This window comes from Pelecanus crispus, chromosome W (assembly GCF_030463565.1).
Source record: "Pelecanus crispus isolate bPelCri1 chromosome W, bPelCri1.pri, whole genome shotgun sequence".
Taxonomy (NCBI): Eukaryota; Metazoa; Chordata; class Aves; order Pelecaniformes; family Pelecanidae; genus Pelecanus; species Pelecanus crispus.
The window spans coordinates 1,175,675-1,197,016 of NC_134675.1; the positions used below are offsets into that span (position 1 = coordinate 1,175,675).

A 21,342-nucleotide genomic window follows, 5' to 3' on the forward strand; every position below is an offset into this window, starting at 1 on the left:
TAACAATATAATAATGATAATAATAATAATGATACACGAAGCAAGTGATGCCCAATGCAATTGCTCACCACCCGCCGACCGATACCCAGCCAGTTCCCGAGCAGCGATCGCTGCTCCCCAGCCACCCCCCCCCAGTTTCTATACTGAGCATGACGTCATATGGTATGGAATAGCCCTTTGGTCAGTTTGGATCAACTGTTCTGGCTGTGCCCCCTCCCAGCTTCTTGTGCCTCTGGCAGAGCATGGGAAGCTGAAAAGTCCTTGACTGGCATAAGTAGTACTGAGCAACAACTAAACCATCAGTGTGTTATCAACATTCTTCTCATCCTAAATCCAAACCACAGCACTGTGCCTGCTACTAGGGAGAAAATTAACTCTATCCCAGCCGAAACCAGGACACATGTAAAGGGCCTTCCACAAATTCTGCAGAAGTCCCATAGGAAATTATGAAATAACTCGGAACAGAAGCATTGCGTTTTGTAGAACAGTCCTTAAACATTAACAGATAAAGTAGGCCAAGTGCAATATATGCAGGGTATCACATATACTCCACAAGCAAAAGAAATCACACTTCACCACTTGAGCTTTGTTGTCTCTGCTTTTAATTACAGCCCATGGGAACATGGAGATACTTGAAAACATAGAGAATAAAGCAATGGAGAGAGGTTCTGAGTTTTCAGGAAGGATAACTAATAGCTCAGAGAGTTGCAAACTGTTCTTTTCATCTCAGTCATGGATCTATATATTTCACGATTCCATGGTGACAGAATTTGGCATTCTCCTCATGAATGAAACTGAATTCAGCATTTTCTACATTCTCTCTGACTCACTGTCTCTCTCTGCCTGTACTTGCCTCTTGCTCTTCAGTTTTTGTTGTTGTTTTATAAGCAAAAGGAGTAAACGTGCATTTTCTATGCCCTGTTCCATGGAACTAGACAACCGGAAACCAGATCTAGAGTCCAATTTTCAGCAAGAAAGCTGGGAGGACCCAGAAGTACAAACTGTCTATCTAGGCTCCCTGCAGAAGATCACAATAGCAAGAGCTGGGGAAGTCAAGAAAATGAACAGCTTAAGTTGGCTGCAGAGTCATCCTTCCCTGATACGAATGACTGACAGAGAATGAGGTTCTGTGCCTGACTGCCTGGAAGAAATTATGACTGTGTTAACCAGAGACTCAGACCACCTGGAGAACACAACAAGAAAACCCATTTTCAAAAATTATCCTGAAATAGAATAAGCTTCCATGTGTTTAGGTCAACAAAAATCTTAGAATCATAGAATCATTTAGGTTGGAAAGGACCTTTAAGATCATCAAGTCCAACCGTTAACTTTACACTGCCAAGTCCACCGATAAAGCATGCCCCTAAGCACCACATCTACACATCTTTTAAATAGTTCACACTGGAGTTCTAGCCTGCCCAGTACAGCAGCACAGAAACAGCAGGGATGCCCTGGCCATCTGCCAGCCCAGGCACAAAGCCATTGCTCTTATCAAAATGTTCCCAGGCACAGCAGAGTCTGATGATAAGCAGTACAGCAAGCAGCGAAAGCAAAAAGCAGCCACTAACGAGCACTAGACTCTAATATACGGTGAGGCAAGCGAGTCCCATGGCAAGCACAGGAGCCTGCCCATTAATAGATAAACAGCAATAACAGCTATAAATTCAATCTAGCACATTCCAATCAAACCTGTCCTTATCTCGAACCCTTCGAGCCCCATGTTGGGCGCCAAAAAGGACTGTCGTGGCTTAACCCCAGCCAGCAACTGAGCACCACACAGCCGCTCACTCACTCCCCCCACAATGGGATGGGGGAGGGAATCAGAAGAGTAAAAGTGTGAAAACTCATGGGTTGAGATAAAGACAGTGTAACAGGGAAAGCAAAGGCTGCGCACACAAGCAAAGCAAAGCAAGGAATTCATTCACTGCTTCCCATGGGCAGGCAGGTGTTCAGCCACCTCCAGGAAAGCAGGGCTCCATCACGCGTAACGGTGACTTGGGAAGACAAACGCCATCACTCTGAATGTCCCCCCTTCCTCCTTCTTCCCCCAGCTCTATGTGCTGAGCATGACGTCATACGGTGTGGGACATCCCTTGGGTCAGTTGGGGTCAGCTGTCCCGGCTGTGTCCCCTCCCAACTCCTTGTGCCCCCCAGCCTGCTCGCTGGTGGGGTGGGGTGAGGAGCAGAAAAGGCCTTGACTCTGTGTAAGCCCTGCTCAGCAATAGCTAAAACATCCCTGTGTTACCAACACTGTTTCCAGCACAAATCCAAAACATAGCCTCATACTAGCTACTGGGAAGAAAATTAACTCTGTCCCAGCCAAAACCAGCACATTACTTTACAACAAAAGGAAATCACAAGATGAACTGGTAGGTGGTGGTATATATAAGGGCATAGAGGTATATATACATTGTTTGACCGCAGGAACGTGCTGCTACTTCTGGGTAAAAGATTTCTCTTTAATCTACAGTTAACTAAGAGTTAATCAATGATTGACAGAGATGCTTCCCACCGAAGTGTTAAGTACTCTACTTGTATGAACCTGTGGAGGAGTGCTATCAGTCAGAAAGCTGCTACATTACTGGTTTTGACTGTCTGGAAACAGTGTTCACTAGTGTATTACTTCTAAATGTTTTGTAAGAAATGTTATTTTTAGCAGGCCTGTGAGAAAGTGTCTATTGTTTTAATTCCAGAAGTTCTCCGCCTCATTCCATAATATTTCAGTGAATTTTAGCAATTCAGCAATGTCCTTTTAAGCAGACAGGAACAATCAAACCTTTATATTCAGTGCTATAGAAAAAAAATCTCTCTTTGGCACAGTATATCTACTATTTTAAAATATAGGAAATTATAAAAAATATAATAAGTCATATAACAATGAAAATAATTGTCTGTTGTTAGCATTATGCATCATTTTTATTATGGAAAATGGGGGGGCAGTTTATTTTTATTGACATCATAATGTTTTTATCAAACTATAAGTAGGCGTTTTTTCATGTTACTTCAAAATATTAGTGGATCTGCAAATGTAGGAAGAAAGAAGTTATGATTCAGTTCTTACTAAAGAATTAGGACTTTTAGAATAAAATTACTGGAGACATCTTTAAAGAACCTTAAAAAGCTTGTTTAACAACCAGAGCAGTCTGTGTACAATATTTACTCATAAATAAATTTGCAACACAGAAATACCTGAAACTAAGTAAATAGATATTCCTTGGGGTTTTGTTTTGTATTCTATGATTTAGCACTCTAGGTAAGTGATATGACTATACCCAAATTCACACAACTGGCATCATCCTGACATTTTATTCATTTGTCATTAATTTGAGAAGGAATTATCATAGAATCATAGAATCATTTAGGTTGGAAAAGACCCTTAAGATCATCGAGCCCAACCATTAACCTAATACTGCCAAGTCTACCACTAAACCATGTCCCTAAGCACCACATCTACACATCTTTTAAATACCTCCAGGGATGGGGACTCAACCACTTCCCTAGGCAGCCTGCTCCAGTGCTTGACCACTCTTTCCATGAAGAAATGTTTCCTAATATCCAATCGAAACCTCCCCTGGCACAACTTGAGGCTGTTTCCTCTCACCCTATTGCTTGTTATTTAGGGGAAGAGACCAACACCCCCCTCCCTGCCCCCTCCTTTCAGGCAGTTGTACAGAGCGATAAGGTCTCCCCTCAGCCTCCTCTTCTCCAGACTAAACACCCCCAGGTCCCTCAGCCGCTCCCCATCAGCCCTGTGCTCCAGACCCTTCACCAGCTTCCTTGCCCTTCTCTGGACACGCTCCAGCACCCCAATGTCCTTCTTCTACTGAGGGGCCCAAAACTGGACACAGCATTCCAGGTGTGGCCTGACCAGCGCCAAGTACAGGGGGACAATCACCTCCGTGCTCCTGCTGGCCACACTATTCCTGATACAAGCCAGGATGCTGTTGGCCTTCTTGGCCACCTGGGCACACTGCTGGCTCACATTCATCCGGCTGTCAATCAGCACCCCCAGGTCCTTTTCGGCCAGGCAGCTTTGCAGCCACTCTTCCCCAAGCCTGGAGCGTTGCATGGGGTTGTTGTGACCCAAGTGCAGGACCTGGTAAGGGTCTTCACCTAAAAGACAATTTTGTGTGAATTTCAGTATTAAAGAAAGTAGTTTTATGAAATTAGAATAAAGCAGCCCGCACTGCAGAATACAGTTTCATTAAGCTGTGGAACAAAAGTCTTCAAATTTATTGCCACTTCTAACAAACATTTACTGATGCATTCAGAGAATATTTTCTCATAGACCTTTCATTTTAATCTTCAGTCTTCAAAAAAAGATATAAAAATATTCATAGACCCTCAAATTCTCTGTACTACTGATGACAAATTATGGTCTTTTGGGTTCTTAGGGCAAGGAACTGCCTCTTAGTTCTACTGAAGGAAGGTGGACACAGAGAAGAGGGGGGAAAAGTGGGGTTTTTTTCCCCTTAAAACATGGGAATAAATCCAGAGACCCAACTTGTTCTTATGAAATACTAACATAAAGAGATTGAACAGCTATCTCAAATGCCCAAACACTATGCCCAATAGCCTCTAGAGAAATTTGGTTTATATCACTAAGATCTTCAAAAGGAAAAATCGGCATAGAACTGATTATAGCATAGTCTTTAATATATCCTACAACCCTCAAGTAAAGCTAAGCACCCTGCCATATAGCTTACTGTTAAAACATACTAACAAATCAGGTGGAAGTGTGATACTTGTTTATGAGACTGTACAGTCTCTGGGGTAGTGAATGTGTCTTTTTCTTATCCTGTAAATTACTTTGCAGTCTTTTAGGAGTCATAAAAATAAACAAGAGACCATTACTCATATCAAAAGTGATCTTTCAAAGAGCTGTGGAAAATATACTAATAAAACCTAACCTGGAAAATAATCAAGATTTTGCTATAACTACTTGTGAGAATTAATAGATCCCTCTTTACATCAACACCATGTGGAACAACTTCCATTATAATAAGGGTGGGAGGCATAAGAACTTCTGGACTGTAAAAAGATCTTAACCATTACGTAAAGAAATCAATTTACAAGAACGAACTTTTCAGGTACCGGCCTTCCAAACCCAGAGTCCTGAGATGCAAACAAATGCTCAAGCCTGTGGAATAGGAAAATGGCCACTTCTGGCAATCAGAAGCTCATTGGTAGGGATGGCTCTAAAACCCAACAGCCTTCTCTAAGGAATCACAAGATTTACATTTTATTTTGCCTTTTAACCCAGTAAGTTTTCAGTTTGTAAAGGAATGGAAAGGAGGCAGGAATAATATGCACATGGGAACCTGCTTCTCTCAACAGAAGAACTAAGTTCAAAACCCAGAGAAACAAGACCTTAACTAGAGAGATGAAGAGATCTCCTTAGGAGACTGTGAAGAAAAAAAACATTCTACAGTGAAGACTAAATTTTGACTCAGAGCATCCATATAAATGATTACTCGTTTCACAAGATTGCAAAGCACATAGAAGCTTTCCTCCAGCAAAAGTAATAGATATCTGGAAAAGAAACATGGGGGCTTTTCTGCTTCAAATAAACTATTCTTACTGAAGTGTCTGCAATATGAATAAGCTAGCACCAGTGGTGGTGGTTGTTTTTTTTTTCTTCCTTGAGTTACATGAAACATAAACAAAGTATTTCTAATTCTAATTCTAAAATATTTACATTAAACTTCAAGGACAGAACCAACTTCTCTGAGCCAGCATGCACACTTTCATGACATACATTTGTCTTTTCAGGCCTGAAACATATTAGGTAAATATACCCGAGTTCAGAAACTTGTTCACTCAGAAAAAAAAATTCTAATTGCAAATCTCAGTAGAAAATAAAAATAAAATCCATTTTAGATAATATGGAGATGCTGCAAATATTTACACTTGGTATGAACGTACATAATCTTGTTAAAGCCCAAATAGGGCTCTACTTTTCCATTTACTTAATCTTTACTAAGATGAACACTGTTACTATTGCAAGCACTTACAGCATCCATCTTGAGAGTCACTTCATGTTCCTGCTGTCATGAAAGATTCTTCTCCTCTCACTAGCTTGATAAAAATATATACACAATATATACAAAAGTACATACATACATGTATTGGGTCTGGCTGGGATGGCGTTAACTTTCTCCATAGCAGCCTGTATGGTGCTGTGTTTTAGATTTGTTGTTAAAACAGTGTTGATAACACACCGATGTTTTGGCTATTGCTGAACAGTGCTTGCACAGCAGTATCAAGGCTTTCTCTTTTTTCCACTCTACCCCACACAGCGAGTAGGTTGGGGGTGGCCAAGAAGTTGGGAGGGGAGACAGCCTGGACACCTGACCCAAACTGACCAAAGGCATATTCCGTGCCATATAACATCATGCTCAGAAATAAAAATGGAGGGGAGGAGGGTAGCCATTGCTCAGAGACTGGCTGGGCATCAGTCTACTTGTGGGAGGTGGTGGGTGATTGCCTTTGCATCACTACTTTTGTTGGGGTTTTTTTCTTCTTTTTTCTTTCGCTTATTAAACTCTCTTTATATGAACCCATAAGTTTTCTCACTTTTGCTCTTCCTTTTCTCTCTCTTGTCCCACTGGGCAGGGGAAGTGAGCAAGCAGCTGAGTGGTGCTTAGCTGCTAGTTGGAGTCAACCAACCTGTGCTGGTTTTGGCTGGGATAGAGTTAATTTTCTTCACAGCAGCTAGTATGTGGCTATGTTTTGGATTTGTGCTGGAAACAGTGTTGGTAACACAGGGATGTTTTAGCTATTGCTGAGCAGGGCTTACACAGTCAAGGCTTTTTCTGCTCTTCACCCCACCCCACCAGCGAGCAGACTGGGGGGCACAAGGAGTTGGGAGGGGACACAGCCGGGACAGCTGACCCCAACTGACCCAAGGGATGTCCCACACCATATGACGTCATGCTCAGCACATAGAGCTGGGGGAAGAAGGAGGAAGGGGGGACATTCAGAGTGATGGCGTTTGTCTTCCCAAGTCACCGTTACGCGTGATGGAGCCCTGCTTTCCTGGAGGTGGCTGAACACCTGCCTGCCCATGGGAAGCAGTGAATGAATTCCTTGCTTTGCTTTGCTTGCGTGCACAGCTTTTGCTTTCCCTATTAAACTGTCTTTATCTGAAACCACAGGTTTTCACACTTTTACTCTTCCGATTCTCTCCCCCATCCCATTGTGGGGGCAGTGAGTGAGTGGCTGCGTGGTGTTTAGGTGATGGCTGGGGTTAAACCACGACACCACCACAACACAGAACAGAAAATATAACTAATCTAAAGGCTTTTGGCTTTTCTGTTCTTTTACACAAATAGTCAAGAACAGACTGATATGAGCATACAGACTCTGTTTGCTTGATTAGTCAGAGTTGATGTTAGACAAAACTTAATATGGACTGTTTTTCAAGATAGCACTATAGATAGAATCTAAGAAGGATCCTTTTAGTCTTTTTCTCCATAGTATATTGCAAATTTATGAAGTCCAGCTGCATATAAGTTTGCCAACGATACTAAACGAGGAGGAGCTGTGGACTCCCTCGACGGTAGAGAGGCCTTACAGAGAGATCTGGATAGACTAGAGAGCTGGGCAATCACCAACCATATGAAATTTAACAAGAGCAAGTGCCGGATTCTCCACCTGGGATGGGGTAATCCTAGGTACATGTACAAATTGGGGGACGAGAGGCTGGAGAGCAGCCCCGCAGAAAGAGATCTGGGGGTTTGGGTTGATGGCAAGTTGAATATGAGTCAACCATGTGCCCTGGCAGCCAAAAGGGCCAACCGGGTCCTGGGGTGCATCAAGCACAGCACAGCTAGCCGGTCGAGGGAGGTGATTGTCCCCCTCTACACTGCACTGGCGTGGCCCCACCTCAAGTACTGTGTGCAGTTTTGGGTGCCTCAATATAAGAGGGACATGAAACTATTGGAGTGTGTCCAGAGGAGGGTGACCAAGATGGTGGAAGGTCTCAAGGGCAAGACTTATGAGGTCACTTGGTTTGTTCAGCTTAGAGAAGGGAAGGCTGAGGGGTGACCCCATTGCTGAGGGGTGACCCCATCGCAGTCTACAGCTTCCTCTAGGGGGGCAGCGGAGGGGGAGGTGCTGATCTCCTCTCTCTGGTGACCAGCGATAGGACACGAGGAAATGGAATGAAGCTGCCTCAGGGGAAGTTCAGATTGGACATTAGGAAAAGGTTGTTCACTGAGAGGGTGGTTGGTCAGTGGAACAGGCTCCCCAGGGAAGTGGTCACAGCTCCAAGCCTGTCAGAGTTCAAGGAGCATCTGGACAACGCTCTTAGTCATATGGGTTAGTTTTAGGTAGTCCTGCGAGGAGCAGGGAGTTGGACTCAATGATCCTTATGGGTCCCTTCCAACTCGAGATATTCTATGATTCAATGATTCTATGATATATTTAGTTGTATTCAATGACAAGCAAAGCACATGCTGAAATCTTATGACAAATCAAATAGTAAAATAATCCTCATCACGTGAAAAAATGTTGTCTAAAGAAAAAACTCATGACATCATTTTTTGCTACTGCGATTAGAAACTGTGAAACTTAAAGAGAAGTAATCAAATCTTTCTGTATTTAATAATTTTATGAGTCAACCTGTGTGTTTCAGAATGGCTAGCAACTAAGTTGGTTGAGGCAGCAGTACTTCAGAAATCATTAAATCATGCCCAAGTACTTCCCTCCTCCATCAAACAATCTTAAATCTTTATTTTTTTTTTACAGAAGCAAAGACAGAAAAAATATTAGGACAGGTAATGCAACCTACTTAGCATTAAACATGACTTGTCTGGTGTACTAGGCCACACACACCTACAGCAAGAATAATTTTCTTAGATCAAGAACAACACATACCTAATTAAAAATTCTGAATTGCTATATGAATTAATAAATGAGCCTTCTGTACTTTTTGTACTTGACAATTACAGTTTTAGATATGACAGTGCAACTCTATTACTTGACCTGTAATATAACGACAAGGTTTTGATATTATCAAACCCCTCAACCTGACTCAGAAGCTAGAATTCAGTCACTGGCTTTATGACAGTCTTCATTGATGATGGAATATTGATTCCTCTCGAGTCAGTGGCCAAACTCTACATGGGTTGGGATTTCACAGAGCATTTAATAAATGTTTATCTTCAACTACTATGAAATATGCTTTACTGTATTTTATAACCATTTGTCATGTACTTTAATATGAATGTACAATACACTCATGAAATATTACATATATAAACAATTTCAAAAGTATGCATTTGTCACAATGCAGATTATTTTACTAAACAAAAACCACGTGACACAAAGGAACAGCATCAGTTTTGATAGATATCAGACAAGTTCATCTCAACTGTGACAAAAATAATGCAACAGCTAGCTTTTCCTGTCACCTCAAAAGATTAAGAAAGAGTGGGTTACAGAAATACCTGGTGAATGTATTTATAAAACAAACCAATTTATTTCTAAAATAAACATTCATCCTCTCTTATGCAGATTGATGTACATACAGAAGCATACCATTGATCTCATTTATTTTATCAAACAAGACTTTATACAGTAACTTAAACATTCACACAAGCACACAATTGTATCACACACAACATTCGAGTATTTTCTCAGTTTTTTGAATTATGATAATAAATAGCAGACAGAATTGAGCAATAAGACAATGTAATAAAGCAAGAGTTGTAGAAGTCATAAATGCTATGAAGTTGATGCTAAGACATTTTTTTATTTGACATAATTTTGATTCAGCTACTCAAATTCTTGGTATACCTCAAATTTTAGATTCAGTAGTTAACTTACTGATCATTGAAACTCTCATGAGTTTAAAGAACTGTAGATTCCACTCCTTTTTCAATCTCCAAGTACTTTGTTATTTAATTTCAAAATAATTTCACAACTTCATACATTTTTGGCTGCATTGGGTGTAAATGGCAAGGTTTTTTGGAGGGTGGCCTGCAGGGGTAGCCACTGTGGGAGGAGGTCAGGGGCTGCCCTGTGCCGGACACAGCCGGTTCCAGCCGGCACCGCAATGGCCCCACTACAGGCTAAAGCTGAGCCCATCAGCCCATTCTATGATTCTAAGAACAAAGTGAGAAACAAGGAGCAGCAGAGAGAAACTTCCACGCACTGACCCCGATCTCCTGAGCTGCTCATTGTCTCACTGAAAGGACTGAGTGTAACCCATGGTGATAACATGGGGGGAGGACAGGTTTCTGGAGTGAAGTTGAGCCTGGGAAAGGGGGAGGAAAGGTGCTTTCCCTAAGTGTTTAAATGTTTGTCTTTGTTTCCCAATACCCAAATCGGTAATTAAATCATAGAATCATAGAATCGTTTAGGTTGGAAAAGACCTTTAAGATCATCCAGTCCAACCATTAACCTACACTACCAAGTCCACACTAAACCAATCAAGGGTAGACAAGACTGAACCATGTCCCAAAGTGCCACATCTACCCGTTTTTTGAACACTTCCAGGGATGGGGACTCCACCACCTCTCTGGGCAGCCTGTTCCAGTGCTTGACCACTCTTTCCGTGAAGATATTTTTCCTAATATCCAATCTAAACCTCCCCTGGCGCAGCTTGAGCCCATTTCCTCTCGTCCTATTGCTAACTACTTGGGAGAAGAGACCAACACCCACCTCACTACAACCTCCTTTCAGGCAGTTGTAGAGAGCGATAAGGTCTCCCCTCAGCCTCCTCTTCTCTAGGCTAAACAATGTTTAGGTTATGTTCATTGGCAATAAATGAAGTTAAATTCCCCAAGTCAAGTGTGTTGCCCACAACAGTAACTGCTGAGTGATTTCCCAGTCTTTATTTCAACCCATGAGTTTTCTTGCATCTGTTCTTTCTATCTCACTCCCCCCTCTCCCCCCCAGAAACAAGGAGGGGGGGGTGAATGAGAAGCTGTGTGGGTGCTTGGCTGCTATTCAGGGCCAACCCACCACACTATATTGTGAGTGCACAATGGCCCGCTGAAGTCAGCTGTCATACTGTGGATTCTGATCTCCACAAATTTACTTCACTATAGTCATTCCTTACTGTCATAATCTATTCCTGTAAAACTATTCCTCCTTCAGTGGGAAAGTAAACATTGCTCTAATAACAAGCATTCATAACAGCAAAGCTATTGCAATATTGTATTTTTTTCAGCCACTGTATATTTAAAACAGAAAACGTAAAAGAGATGGCAGAAATTTGTACTTGCAATAGTTACTTTGTATTTAATTTGAGGAATATGCTTTACCAATTTGGTTGACCTTAACACCTCAGTGGATGGGAAACGTCCTCATAATTTTGTTCCCAACTTCTCCTCTCTCACACATTTTTTTCATTGATTATGACAAGTGAATAATCAATGCGGCATAGACACTACTGTGCAAAACTGTCCAAGCTCCTCTACCAGTCAGCCTCAAAATCTAACCACCAAGGAGAGGGTATTAGTGTCATTAGTCTATAAGTAAAATATGCTTAACACTTCTAATTGTATTAATGGTGCATTTGTAACATAGTCTTTGTTAACTACAAATAAGGCAAGATCACCATTAGTTCAGATATTATAGGATGCTGAGCCATCATCAGAGTATTACAATTTGTGTCAGTATCTTGAAATTAAATAGACAGTGGAAAATGATCACTTAGTTGATTTGTCTAAATTTTTCCAAATTTCTGTTCATAAGGCATTGTGGTATGGCAGCCTACTTTTAATTTTATGTGTAGAAATATGTCTGCAATAATTAGAAAATATTTTTAAGACAGACCTAGAAAACACTCAAGGAAAGAGGTTTCAGAATTATATAACTGGGGGAGTGTTTATATTCCTTCTTTATATTATATGAATGGCCCAAAGGAATGATAAACCCAGCTCAGTCAGCCTCCTGAGGATTTCATCGGTAAAAAGGAAATCAACAGATGAAGAAGAGCTATCATCGTAAATGTATCCCAAATTCCATTCCAACTCTGGAATGCAGTTCCAGAGTGATAGAGTTCTCCACTTACATTATGAGAATATAAAAAAAAGGAATGGAAACCTGTTACAGTGTTGTTGTCATCGTTAGTTTCTAGAACTTTTTTTGGCCCTTGCAGGCAAAACACCACCAAACTTCTTGCTGTGTTTCGAACTGGAACTCAGTAGCATCAAAATTGGCATAATACTTTTGTCCCTTCCCCTTTTTCTTTTGCTCTAGTAGACTAGATGATTTATATTTACCTTGTTCTATGATGCATAAGTGTTTACTACTGTAACAAAAATACTTATTTCAGGATACCAAAATATCTAAGGAATAATCATGTTAAATCAGTATGGTCCTGCCAGAAGCCATGGGATCAATTCCATCTACTGAACTGTCTTTTCTTTAGCATTGACAGGGTATGGTTATTTGGACAGCACATATCTGTGCTTCTATTTGGCCTGGGCCTTTGTGACTGAGACCAGGCTGCTGTGTCCATGAGGGAGAGACAGAAGGACATCCTTCATTCTGTATTAATATATGGGACAGTACTTTGACCTGTGAGATAGATTCCAGGAGTCTCCCATGTGACACTGGGTAATCACTGGATTACAGTCCTAATTCTAAGGCACCCCCAGAAAGCAAATGAGAGTTACTTATATATGACGGACTCCTGCATTTTTGAGTCACCGTCCTGCAGAAATATTTCTCTATCACATTCATACATACAATTAATAAAAACATGATAAAGATATATAAAACTTACATAGTCATGAAAGGCTTTTGCTTCACTTGAATGTTCACATGTTTCTCGTCTTTCTGGAGCTGCACAGTAGAGATCCCAAAATACACTGCAAGTTAAGTAGTAACAGATATGGTGAGAAAATCATTGTAATTCTCATAGATTTTATGGTGTACACACACCACACGTGTGAAATAGACATATCACTTTCTAGCCAAGAGCTGAAAACACTTACCTCTATGAGAGAATTCAGCTTTGTAAAACATCTATGAGGAATCAAGTCTTGTTATCTGATTCTCTGAAGCAAGCAGTGCTTGTATTTCTTTAAAATCACTGTAGTATAAAGCAGGAAGCTAGTCTAATATACAAGCTTTCAGAGTATAAAGCAAAGTAATAAAGCTCTGCATTTAGCCTCATACCTCTGCAACTGCTGCAATTTACTACCACAAAGCACTGGAAGGCACCGATTCATACAGTAATACTGTGATGTTGTGAAAAGGCAAGAAAATGAAGAGAAAACTGGGAGTTCTTCCAAGTTCCAATACTGTCCTTTAAACAAAAGTTCCTAGAGAAACAAATGTATTGATAAGAGTAGGAAATAGAAGGGCATGCTATCCTTTAGTTCTTCGTTGATAAAGAATGAAAGAGTAAAAGGAAATTATGATACTCCAATAAGACTTCCTCTGCCTCAAATGGAGTTATACATGAATCGATTCTAACACACTACAAGTATCTCTGAACTGTTAAGAAACAGTATATAAGATATTTCATTATGGCAGGAATGTTAGCCTCAAAGTTTCTAGAATGAAATCATCTATATGCTAGAACAATTAAAAGAATAAAATCTGTCAGTTTCATTTTGTTTCTTTATTGTTTTAGACTTAACCCTCTAACTTAGCCCAGCACCATAATTCAGAATTGTGGAAAATTTGACCACTCTGCTGCAGATGATCAAAATTAAGGATAATGCAGACATCAGAGATACAAGGAACAAGTTCTCCTTGACAGGCTTCCGTCACTTAATTAAAAGCAGAAAGGCCAATAAAGAATATGTCATCTTCCACACAGCTGTACAAATCAGATGGCTTTTTATATTCAAGTGGGACTACTTTACAACTTCTAGCTTAATTCTTGTACAGAATTCTTGTATGGATGGTTGTCCATATTCTGCATAATTTTGAATTCTTGCAAATGTAGCCATATCGTATATATTCAAATCACTGCTAAATAGCAGTCTCTTTTTGCCTTGGGAATTTTATATATACAAATGTGCATATATATGTAAAATTTGTATATTTTCTCTAGACACCAATATATGTAAGGAGCATCATGCATAAAAAGCTGCAAGTCAGCTCTGTGTCCTACCCATATTCTGAGCTGAAAGAAATTGCAAAAGCAGCTACTACAACTCCAAGCTCATGCTAACATACACTGCCTCTCAAAAATGCTGGTAGCTTGGATTCAGCTAATGGCTTTCATATTCTATTCTCGTGACTAAAATGTGCACTAAAGACTGAGGAAGCTCACATCTATTTGCAGAGTCTCTGTATATATTTCTTTCAAATGTAGTTATTCAGGAAATAGAGAATGATCTCTTAAATGCACAGTTTAATAAAAGATGGTAAACAAAGAAATGCAGGCCATCTTCTTTCAAAGATGCTGCCTTATCAATCCATTATTCAATATTTCTTTTCCTATCTCTAATATCTATATACTCTCCTATATCTAATTTTCTGTTCTTTTAGCACTTTACGAGAAAAGAGTTCTTGATACTCATCTTGACATCCTGTTTACAATGTTCACCTGAATTTCTTGCCTCCAGACATTGGAATTCACAATGAACATATTCTAAAAATCAGAGGAAAAGAAAATTGACACTTACCACCACCAGGAGTGCAAGAATCCTGGGGGCTCCCCTAGTGTGATGTTTTTTTCCCATCTTATCTAAAGAGAAACAATAAAAATAGTCTGAACTCTTTTTGTGATCACTGTGACTAAAACACATTACGTAATTTATTCAGGTAGTAAAAAAGGAAGAATAAAAGATTTTGTAGTTATGAAAGGCTTTATCATCATCAGTCTGGGTGGCCATATTACTTACTTTATCACACTGTGGTGGGTTGACCTTGGCTAAGGGCCAAATGCCAACCCAGCAGCTCTCTTACTCCCCCTCCTCAGCAGGACAGGGGGAGAAAATAGGATGGGTTGAGATAAAGATAGGAGATCACTTACCAATTACCATCATAGGCAAAACAGATTCAACTTGGGGAAAATTAATTTAATTTATTGCCAATTAAAAAATAGAGTAGGATGATGAGAAACAAAATAAAAAATTAAAATAACACATTTTCCCCCACTCCCCCTTTTTCCCAGGCTCAACTTTGCTCCTTCATTCCTGACTCCCTCTACCTCCCCACCCCCCCCACCCCATCTCTGAGCCCCTGGGGGGTTACAGTCAGTACATAACAATTCCTCTCTGCCACTCCTTCCTCATCAAACTTTTCCCCTGCTCCAGCGTGGGTCCTTCCATGGGCTGAAGTCCTTCAGGAAAAAATCTGCCACAGTGTGGGTTCTCCATGGGCCACACTTTCCTTCAGGAAATATCCAACTGCTCTGACATTGGGCCCTCCACAGGCTGCAGTGTGGATATCTGCTCCACCGTGGTCCGGCTGCAGGGGGATCTCTGCTCCCACACCTGGAGCCCCTCCTTTCCCTCCTTCTTCTCTGACCTTGGTGTTTGTACGGTTGTTGATCACTTTTTTTCTTCACTCCTCTACTCATCTGGCATTTTTGCCCTTTCTTAAATATGTTTTCACAGGGGTGCCACTAACTTTGCTGACTGGCTCAGCTTTGATCTGCAGTGAGGATGTTGTGGAGCTGGCTGGAACCAGCTGTGTCCAGAACAGGGCAGCCCCTGAACTCTTCTCAGAGAGGGCACCCCTGCAGCCCCCACCACTGCTACGAAAACCTTGCCATGTACAACAAATACACACACTTATTAAGTTAGCTGATGCCTCTTATTTTAGCAAAGCATGGTTTACATTTATTTTAAAAATATTTTAAATACAGTTTTATTAAGGATATATTTTGTATGTCTTCACCATTAAGACAGGGGTTTATTTAAGTTCATAAATACATCAAAAATGCTACTTTTTAGCTATATGCCACTGTTGGTATTCCCTATGGGTATTAGTGCTTTCAAATGTGCTTCCACAGCTGGAGTCAGGTGTGGACTGATGCAGCTGTATTAATAGGTGTGCAGTGTTGCAATGCATCCGCCTACTGGAGCATAAACCTTGATGCTAACTTAGAATCATAGAATCGTTTAGGTTGGAAAAGACCTTTAAGATCATCCAGTCCAACCATTAACCTAACACTACCAAGTCCACACTAAACCAATTAAGGGGAGAGTAGCAATTTCATGTTTCCTGCCTTGGTGGCTGGATTATTTTTTAATGAAGGTAGAAAACTAGGAATCATTAAGATTGGAAAGGCCCTCTAAGATCATCAGTCCAACCATCAACCCAACACCCCCATGCCCACTAAACCATGTCCCCAAGTCCCACCTCTGCCCGTTTTCTGAAAGCTTCAAGGGATGGGGACTCCACCACCTCTCTGGGCAGCCTGATCCAATGCTTGACTACCCTTTCTGTGAAGAAATTTTTCCTAATATCCAATCTAAACCTCCCCTGGCACAACCTGAGCCCATTTCCTCTCGTCCTATCGCTAACTACATGGGAGAAGAGACCAACACCCACCTCACTACACCCTCCTTTCAGGTAGTTGTAGAGAGCGATAAGGTCTCCCCTCAGCTCCCTCTTCTCCAGACTAAACAACCCCAGCTCCCTCAGCCGCTCCCCATCAGCCCTGTGCTCCAGACCCTTCACCAGCTTCCTTGCCCTTCTCTGGACACGCGCCAGCACCTCAATGTCTTTCTTGTATTGAGGGGCCCAAAACTGGACACAGTATTCCAGGTGCGGACTCACCAGCGCCGAGTACAGGGGCACAATCACCTCCCTGCTCCTGCTGGCCACACTATTCCTGACACAAGCCAGGATGCTGTTGGCCTTCTTGGCCACCTGGGCACACTGCTGGCTCATGTTCAGCCGGCTGTCGACCAACACCCCCAGGTCCTTTTCGGCCAGGCAGCTTTCCAGCCACTCTTCCCCAAGCCTGGAGCGTTGCATGGGGTTGTTGTGACCCAAGTGCAGGACCCGGCACTTGGCCTTGTTGAACCTCATACAGTTGGCCTCGGCCCATCGGTCCAGCCTGTCCAGGTCCCTCTGCAGGGCCATCCTACCCTCCAGCAGATCGACACTCCCACCCAGCTTGGTGTCATCTGCAAACTTACTGAGGGTGCACTCAATCCCCTCATCCAGATCTTTGATAAAGATATTAAACAAGACTGGCCCTAAAACAGAGCCCTGGGGAACACCACTCGTGACCGGCCACCAACTGGACTTAACTCCATTCACCACTACTCTCTGGGTTCGGCCACCCAACCAGTTTTTTACCCAGCAAAGAGTACGCCTATCCAAGCCATGAGCTGCCAGCTTCCCAAGGAGAATATTGTGGGAGACTGTGTCAAAGGCTTTGCTATAGTCCAGGTAGATGACATCCACAGCCTTTCCTTCATCCACCAGGCGGGTCACCAGGTCATAGAAGGAGATGAGGTTGGTCAAGCAGGACCTGCCTTTCATGAACCCATGCTGCCTGGGCCTGATCCCCTGGTTGACCTGCACATGCCTGTTGAGTGCACTCAATATGAACCTCTCCATAATCTTCCCTGGCACCGAGGTCAGGCTGACAGGCCTGTAGTTCCCCGGGTCCTCCTTCCGGCCCTTCTTGTACATGGGCGTCACGTTGGCAAGCCTCCAGTCATCAGGGACCTCCCCTGTTAACCACGACTGCTGATAGATGATGGAGAGTGGCTTGGCAAGCTCTTCTGCCAGCTCCCTCAGTACTCTCGGGTGGATCCCATCCGGCCCCATAGACTTGTGAGTGTCCAGGTGGCGTAGCAGGTCATTAACTGCTTCCTCCTGGACTATGAGGGCTCCATTCTGGTCCCCGTCCTTGTCTTCCAGCTCAGGGGGCTGAATACCCTGGGGATGACTGGTCTGGCTATTAAAGACAGAGGCAAAGATGGAATTAAGTACCTCAGCCTTTTTACTCATCCTCGGTGACAACGCTCCCCCCCACATCCAGCAAAGGATGGAGATTCTCCTTGGCTCTCCTTTTATTGTTGATGTACTTATAAAAACATTTTTTATTATCTTTTACAACAGTGGCCAGATTAAGTTCTAGTTGGGCTTTGGCCCTTCTAATTTTCTCCCTGCATAGCTTCACAACATCCTTGTAGTCCTCCTGTGTTGCCTGCCCCTTCTTCCAAAGGCAGTAGACTCTCCTTTTTTCCCTGAGTCCCAGCTTCTGGAAGCTTAATTTGTTTTGCTGCCAAGACCCCATTTGTGGGGGTTGGTTGGTTTGTTTTTTTCTTCCTTCCCCATTTTAAAACCTGACCATGTGTCCTGGTTTTTGCTGGGATAGAGTTAATTTTCTTCCTAGTAGCTGGCATAGTGCTGTGGTTTGGATTTAGGATGAGAAGAATGTTGATAACACACTGATGGTTTAGTTGTTGCTCAGTACTGCTTATGCCAGTCAAGGACTTTTCAGCTTCCCATGCTCTGCCAGGGGCACAAGAAGCTGGGAGGGGGCACAGCCAGGAGAGCTGATCCAAACTGCCCCAAGGGCTATTCCATACCATACGGCGTCATGGGCAGTATAGAAACTGGGGGTGGGGTGGGGTGGGGTGGCTGGGGGGCAGCACTTGCTTTGTATATTATTATTGCTATTATTATTATATTGTTATTATTACTACTGCTATTTTACTTTATTTTGTTTCAATTATTAAACTGTTCTTATCTCAACCCAGGAGTGTTTCTCACTCTCGCTTAGAACAACTTACCTTGTTAGAGGTAATGTGACAAATCTGACTATCAGAGTAACAACAATTATAACCTATTCTCTCACCATGCAATGAAAATGTAAAACTAGTTTGGCTTGAGTTGTCTGCGCTGGCAAACTGTTGAATAGAGATATACTATCTATGCTTGCTTTTCTACCTGAGAACTCTGGTTTATTTAACACTCTTTTCAAAGGAAATGCAGTTTAAGAATTCTTACCTTTGACTTCACACTTTTATTGTTGATCAACTAACACATTAGACAATATAAACACACTGTGAAAGCATTCTGGCTCTCTGCAATTCTTTACAAGTGTTATATCTTAACCATTACCACACAATCATTTTATTAATGACATAGTCATCAGCTTGTCCTTAACTAAAAAACTTAAGAGTTTGAACTATAATGAAGCCAGTGTGATTGTTTAAGGAACTCTGTCACAAATAACTTAAGATTCTGTAGAAATCCATACCACACTGTTAAGAAGGCAAGCTCATCTTAAAACAAGGTGGAAACCAGGGCATTCTATATACTCCAAATTCCTCCAGTTACAACTACACATAGCATTATTTCCTGCAAAAATTGATAAAAATAATTGTTTAAATATATACCATATTCTGCTCTAGAGACAGAAGTAATGGCAGATGAAAGGAGCATTATTTTAATGAAATGCTTAAAAACTTTAATACAAAATGTATATAAAGATATATATAAAGGTATATAAATGCTTAATATAAAAGGTAGACAGTGTTCATAATGCAAGTGGCACTGGTAAAGCTGGGATTTTTTTCAGAAGAAAATAAAACTTTGATTCTCAGCTCCAGCTTGATTTCCACACTGGATCCGACAGCCCAAGAGAGGCAAGGCTGCTGCAGCTACACATCCCCAGGTCTAACTAGTAGTGAGGCTGAAGATGCATTCCCAGTAGGCATATGCACACAGAGCACACATATACACCACATATATACATGGCTGGCCACACAGATCACAGACAGACACTCAGACCACACACATGAACACAGACAGCACACACAGTCTCATCCTGCTCCCCTCTCTGGCTGAGCAGGATGGAGGTCCACTAGTGAGAATATCTATACATATGTGCAATGTGGATCCCTCCAGCAGCTGGGCTCAGACACTCAGTCTGCCCAGTAGCTGCCCCTGGATCCCAGTCTCCCCAGTTGCTGGCACCTGGACATATGAGCCCCCTAGGCCACAGCCCAGCTCCAGTTGCTGGAACTGATTGTCTCACATGCACATCCAGAGCTGGCTGGGACTCCCCTGGTCCCCCATTAGCCATCCCCCAGTGGTCTCACCCTTAGAGACACACACACATGCCTGGCTCCCAGGCCACTTCACCTACTTGCCACCTAGTCCGGCTTGATCTTTTCTAGCACTCACACACTCACTTGCACACCTGCACTCACTCCAGTTGTTAACACCACGGACATATGGGCCTCTGACCCTTGGTCCCACCCCAGTGGCTGACACTTGGTTTCACTCACTCTGGTCTTTCCAGTCACTAGCATCCAGGCACCCAGACCCTCCAACCTGCAGTCCCAGCCCAGTTGCTGGCACCCAAACCCTCACTTACTCCAGTTGCTTGCACCACAGACACACAGGCCGCTATGACCTGAGGTCTCACTCCAGTTGCTGGCAGTGAAGTCCAGTCACTCCAGTCTCTCCAATCACAGGCACCACAGCCACACAGGCCCTCTGACCCATGGTCTGACTCCAGTTGCTGGCACTCAGCCCCCAATACACATACTCACACACACACAGAGTGCATAGAGAATCCCTCACCCAGGAAAGAGTTAGAAAGTTTAATAAGAAGATAGGACAGACTGCACTGATCAGGTGCAGGGTATGACCCAACAAATGCACCGATCAGCACCTATTTACATGCAATTGGCCCTTTTATCCCCTTACCCCTCTATTTTCCCCACACTTGTTCCTCCCCAAATCACCTAAATCCCTCCCCTTTCTCACCTTTGGTTCCTCCCCTAAACATACCATAATAAATCCTGTGCAATCCCAAAATGCTCTTCCCCTGCATCCCATAATGTGTCCCATACCTCTAGGCAGCAACCCCTCTCAGTCTGAAAGGTGCTCTAGTGTTGACTCATCTTGATGGGTGTCACATCAGGACAATGGTGCTAAGGGTCTCTTGGGAGAGGCCCAGACAGGGTATCCATTCCTCCAAGTTCTTAATTTGCGTTCTTGCCTGCCCTGGGACCTCTGTGTTCCTCTGGGCCTGTGGAGATTAGGCCTTTGATAAGGCCCATCACAGAGTTGATAGCTCCTGTGATGGACCTGGGAGGAGCTGGGGCAGGGTATTATTATTTCCCCCCCTCGTCTTTCTGGGCTCCTTTGTGGGTGTGCAGACAAGCTTTTATCACAAAACCTAGCAGTGTTCATACTACAAGAGGCACTGGTAAAGCTGGGTTTTTTCAAAAGAAAATAAAACTTTGATTCTCAGCTCCAACTTGATTTCTGCACCCAACTTTCTTAAAAGTTAAGCATATATTTTCTGTCAATAGCTTGCAGGAGAGGAATATATAATTAGTACACCTAAAAAGTTTTCTTCACTCTCATATGAAATTACCTAATGTAATTTTGATGTATTATGTGAATGGGCACAACTATTCAAAAATCATTCTGCTG

The 21,342-nt window shown here is 42.4% G+C and overlaps 1 protein-coding gene across 28 annotated transcripts in view; it reads right to left on the bottom strand.

The window, feature by feature from the left end:
• Positions 1 to 21,342, bottom strand: part of LOC142596543 (single-stranded DNA-binding protein 2-like) — a 145,947-nt gene that overhangs the window by 94,758 nt on the left and 29,847 nt on the right. For 25 of the 28 annotated variants that reach the window (XM_075725701.1, XM_075725723.1, XM_075725718.1 and 22 more), the window contains exons 3-4: positions 14,601 to 14,662; positions 12,743 to 12,827 (exon numbers count right to left, since the gene is read on the bottom strand). The exons of the other annotated variants lie outside the window; for them this stretch is intronic. In XM_075725701.1, coding sequence (XP_075581816.1) covers positions 12,743 to 12,827; positions 14,601 to 14,662 — 147 coding nt within the window. The remainder of the gene's footprint in view (positions 1 to 12,742; positions 12,828 to 14,600; positions 14,663 to 21,342) is intronic. 28 annotated transcript variants of the gene reach the window in all.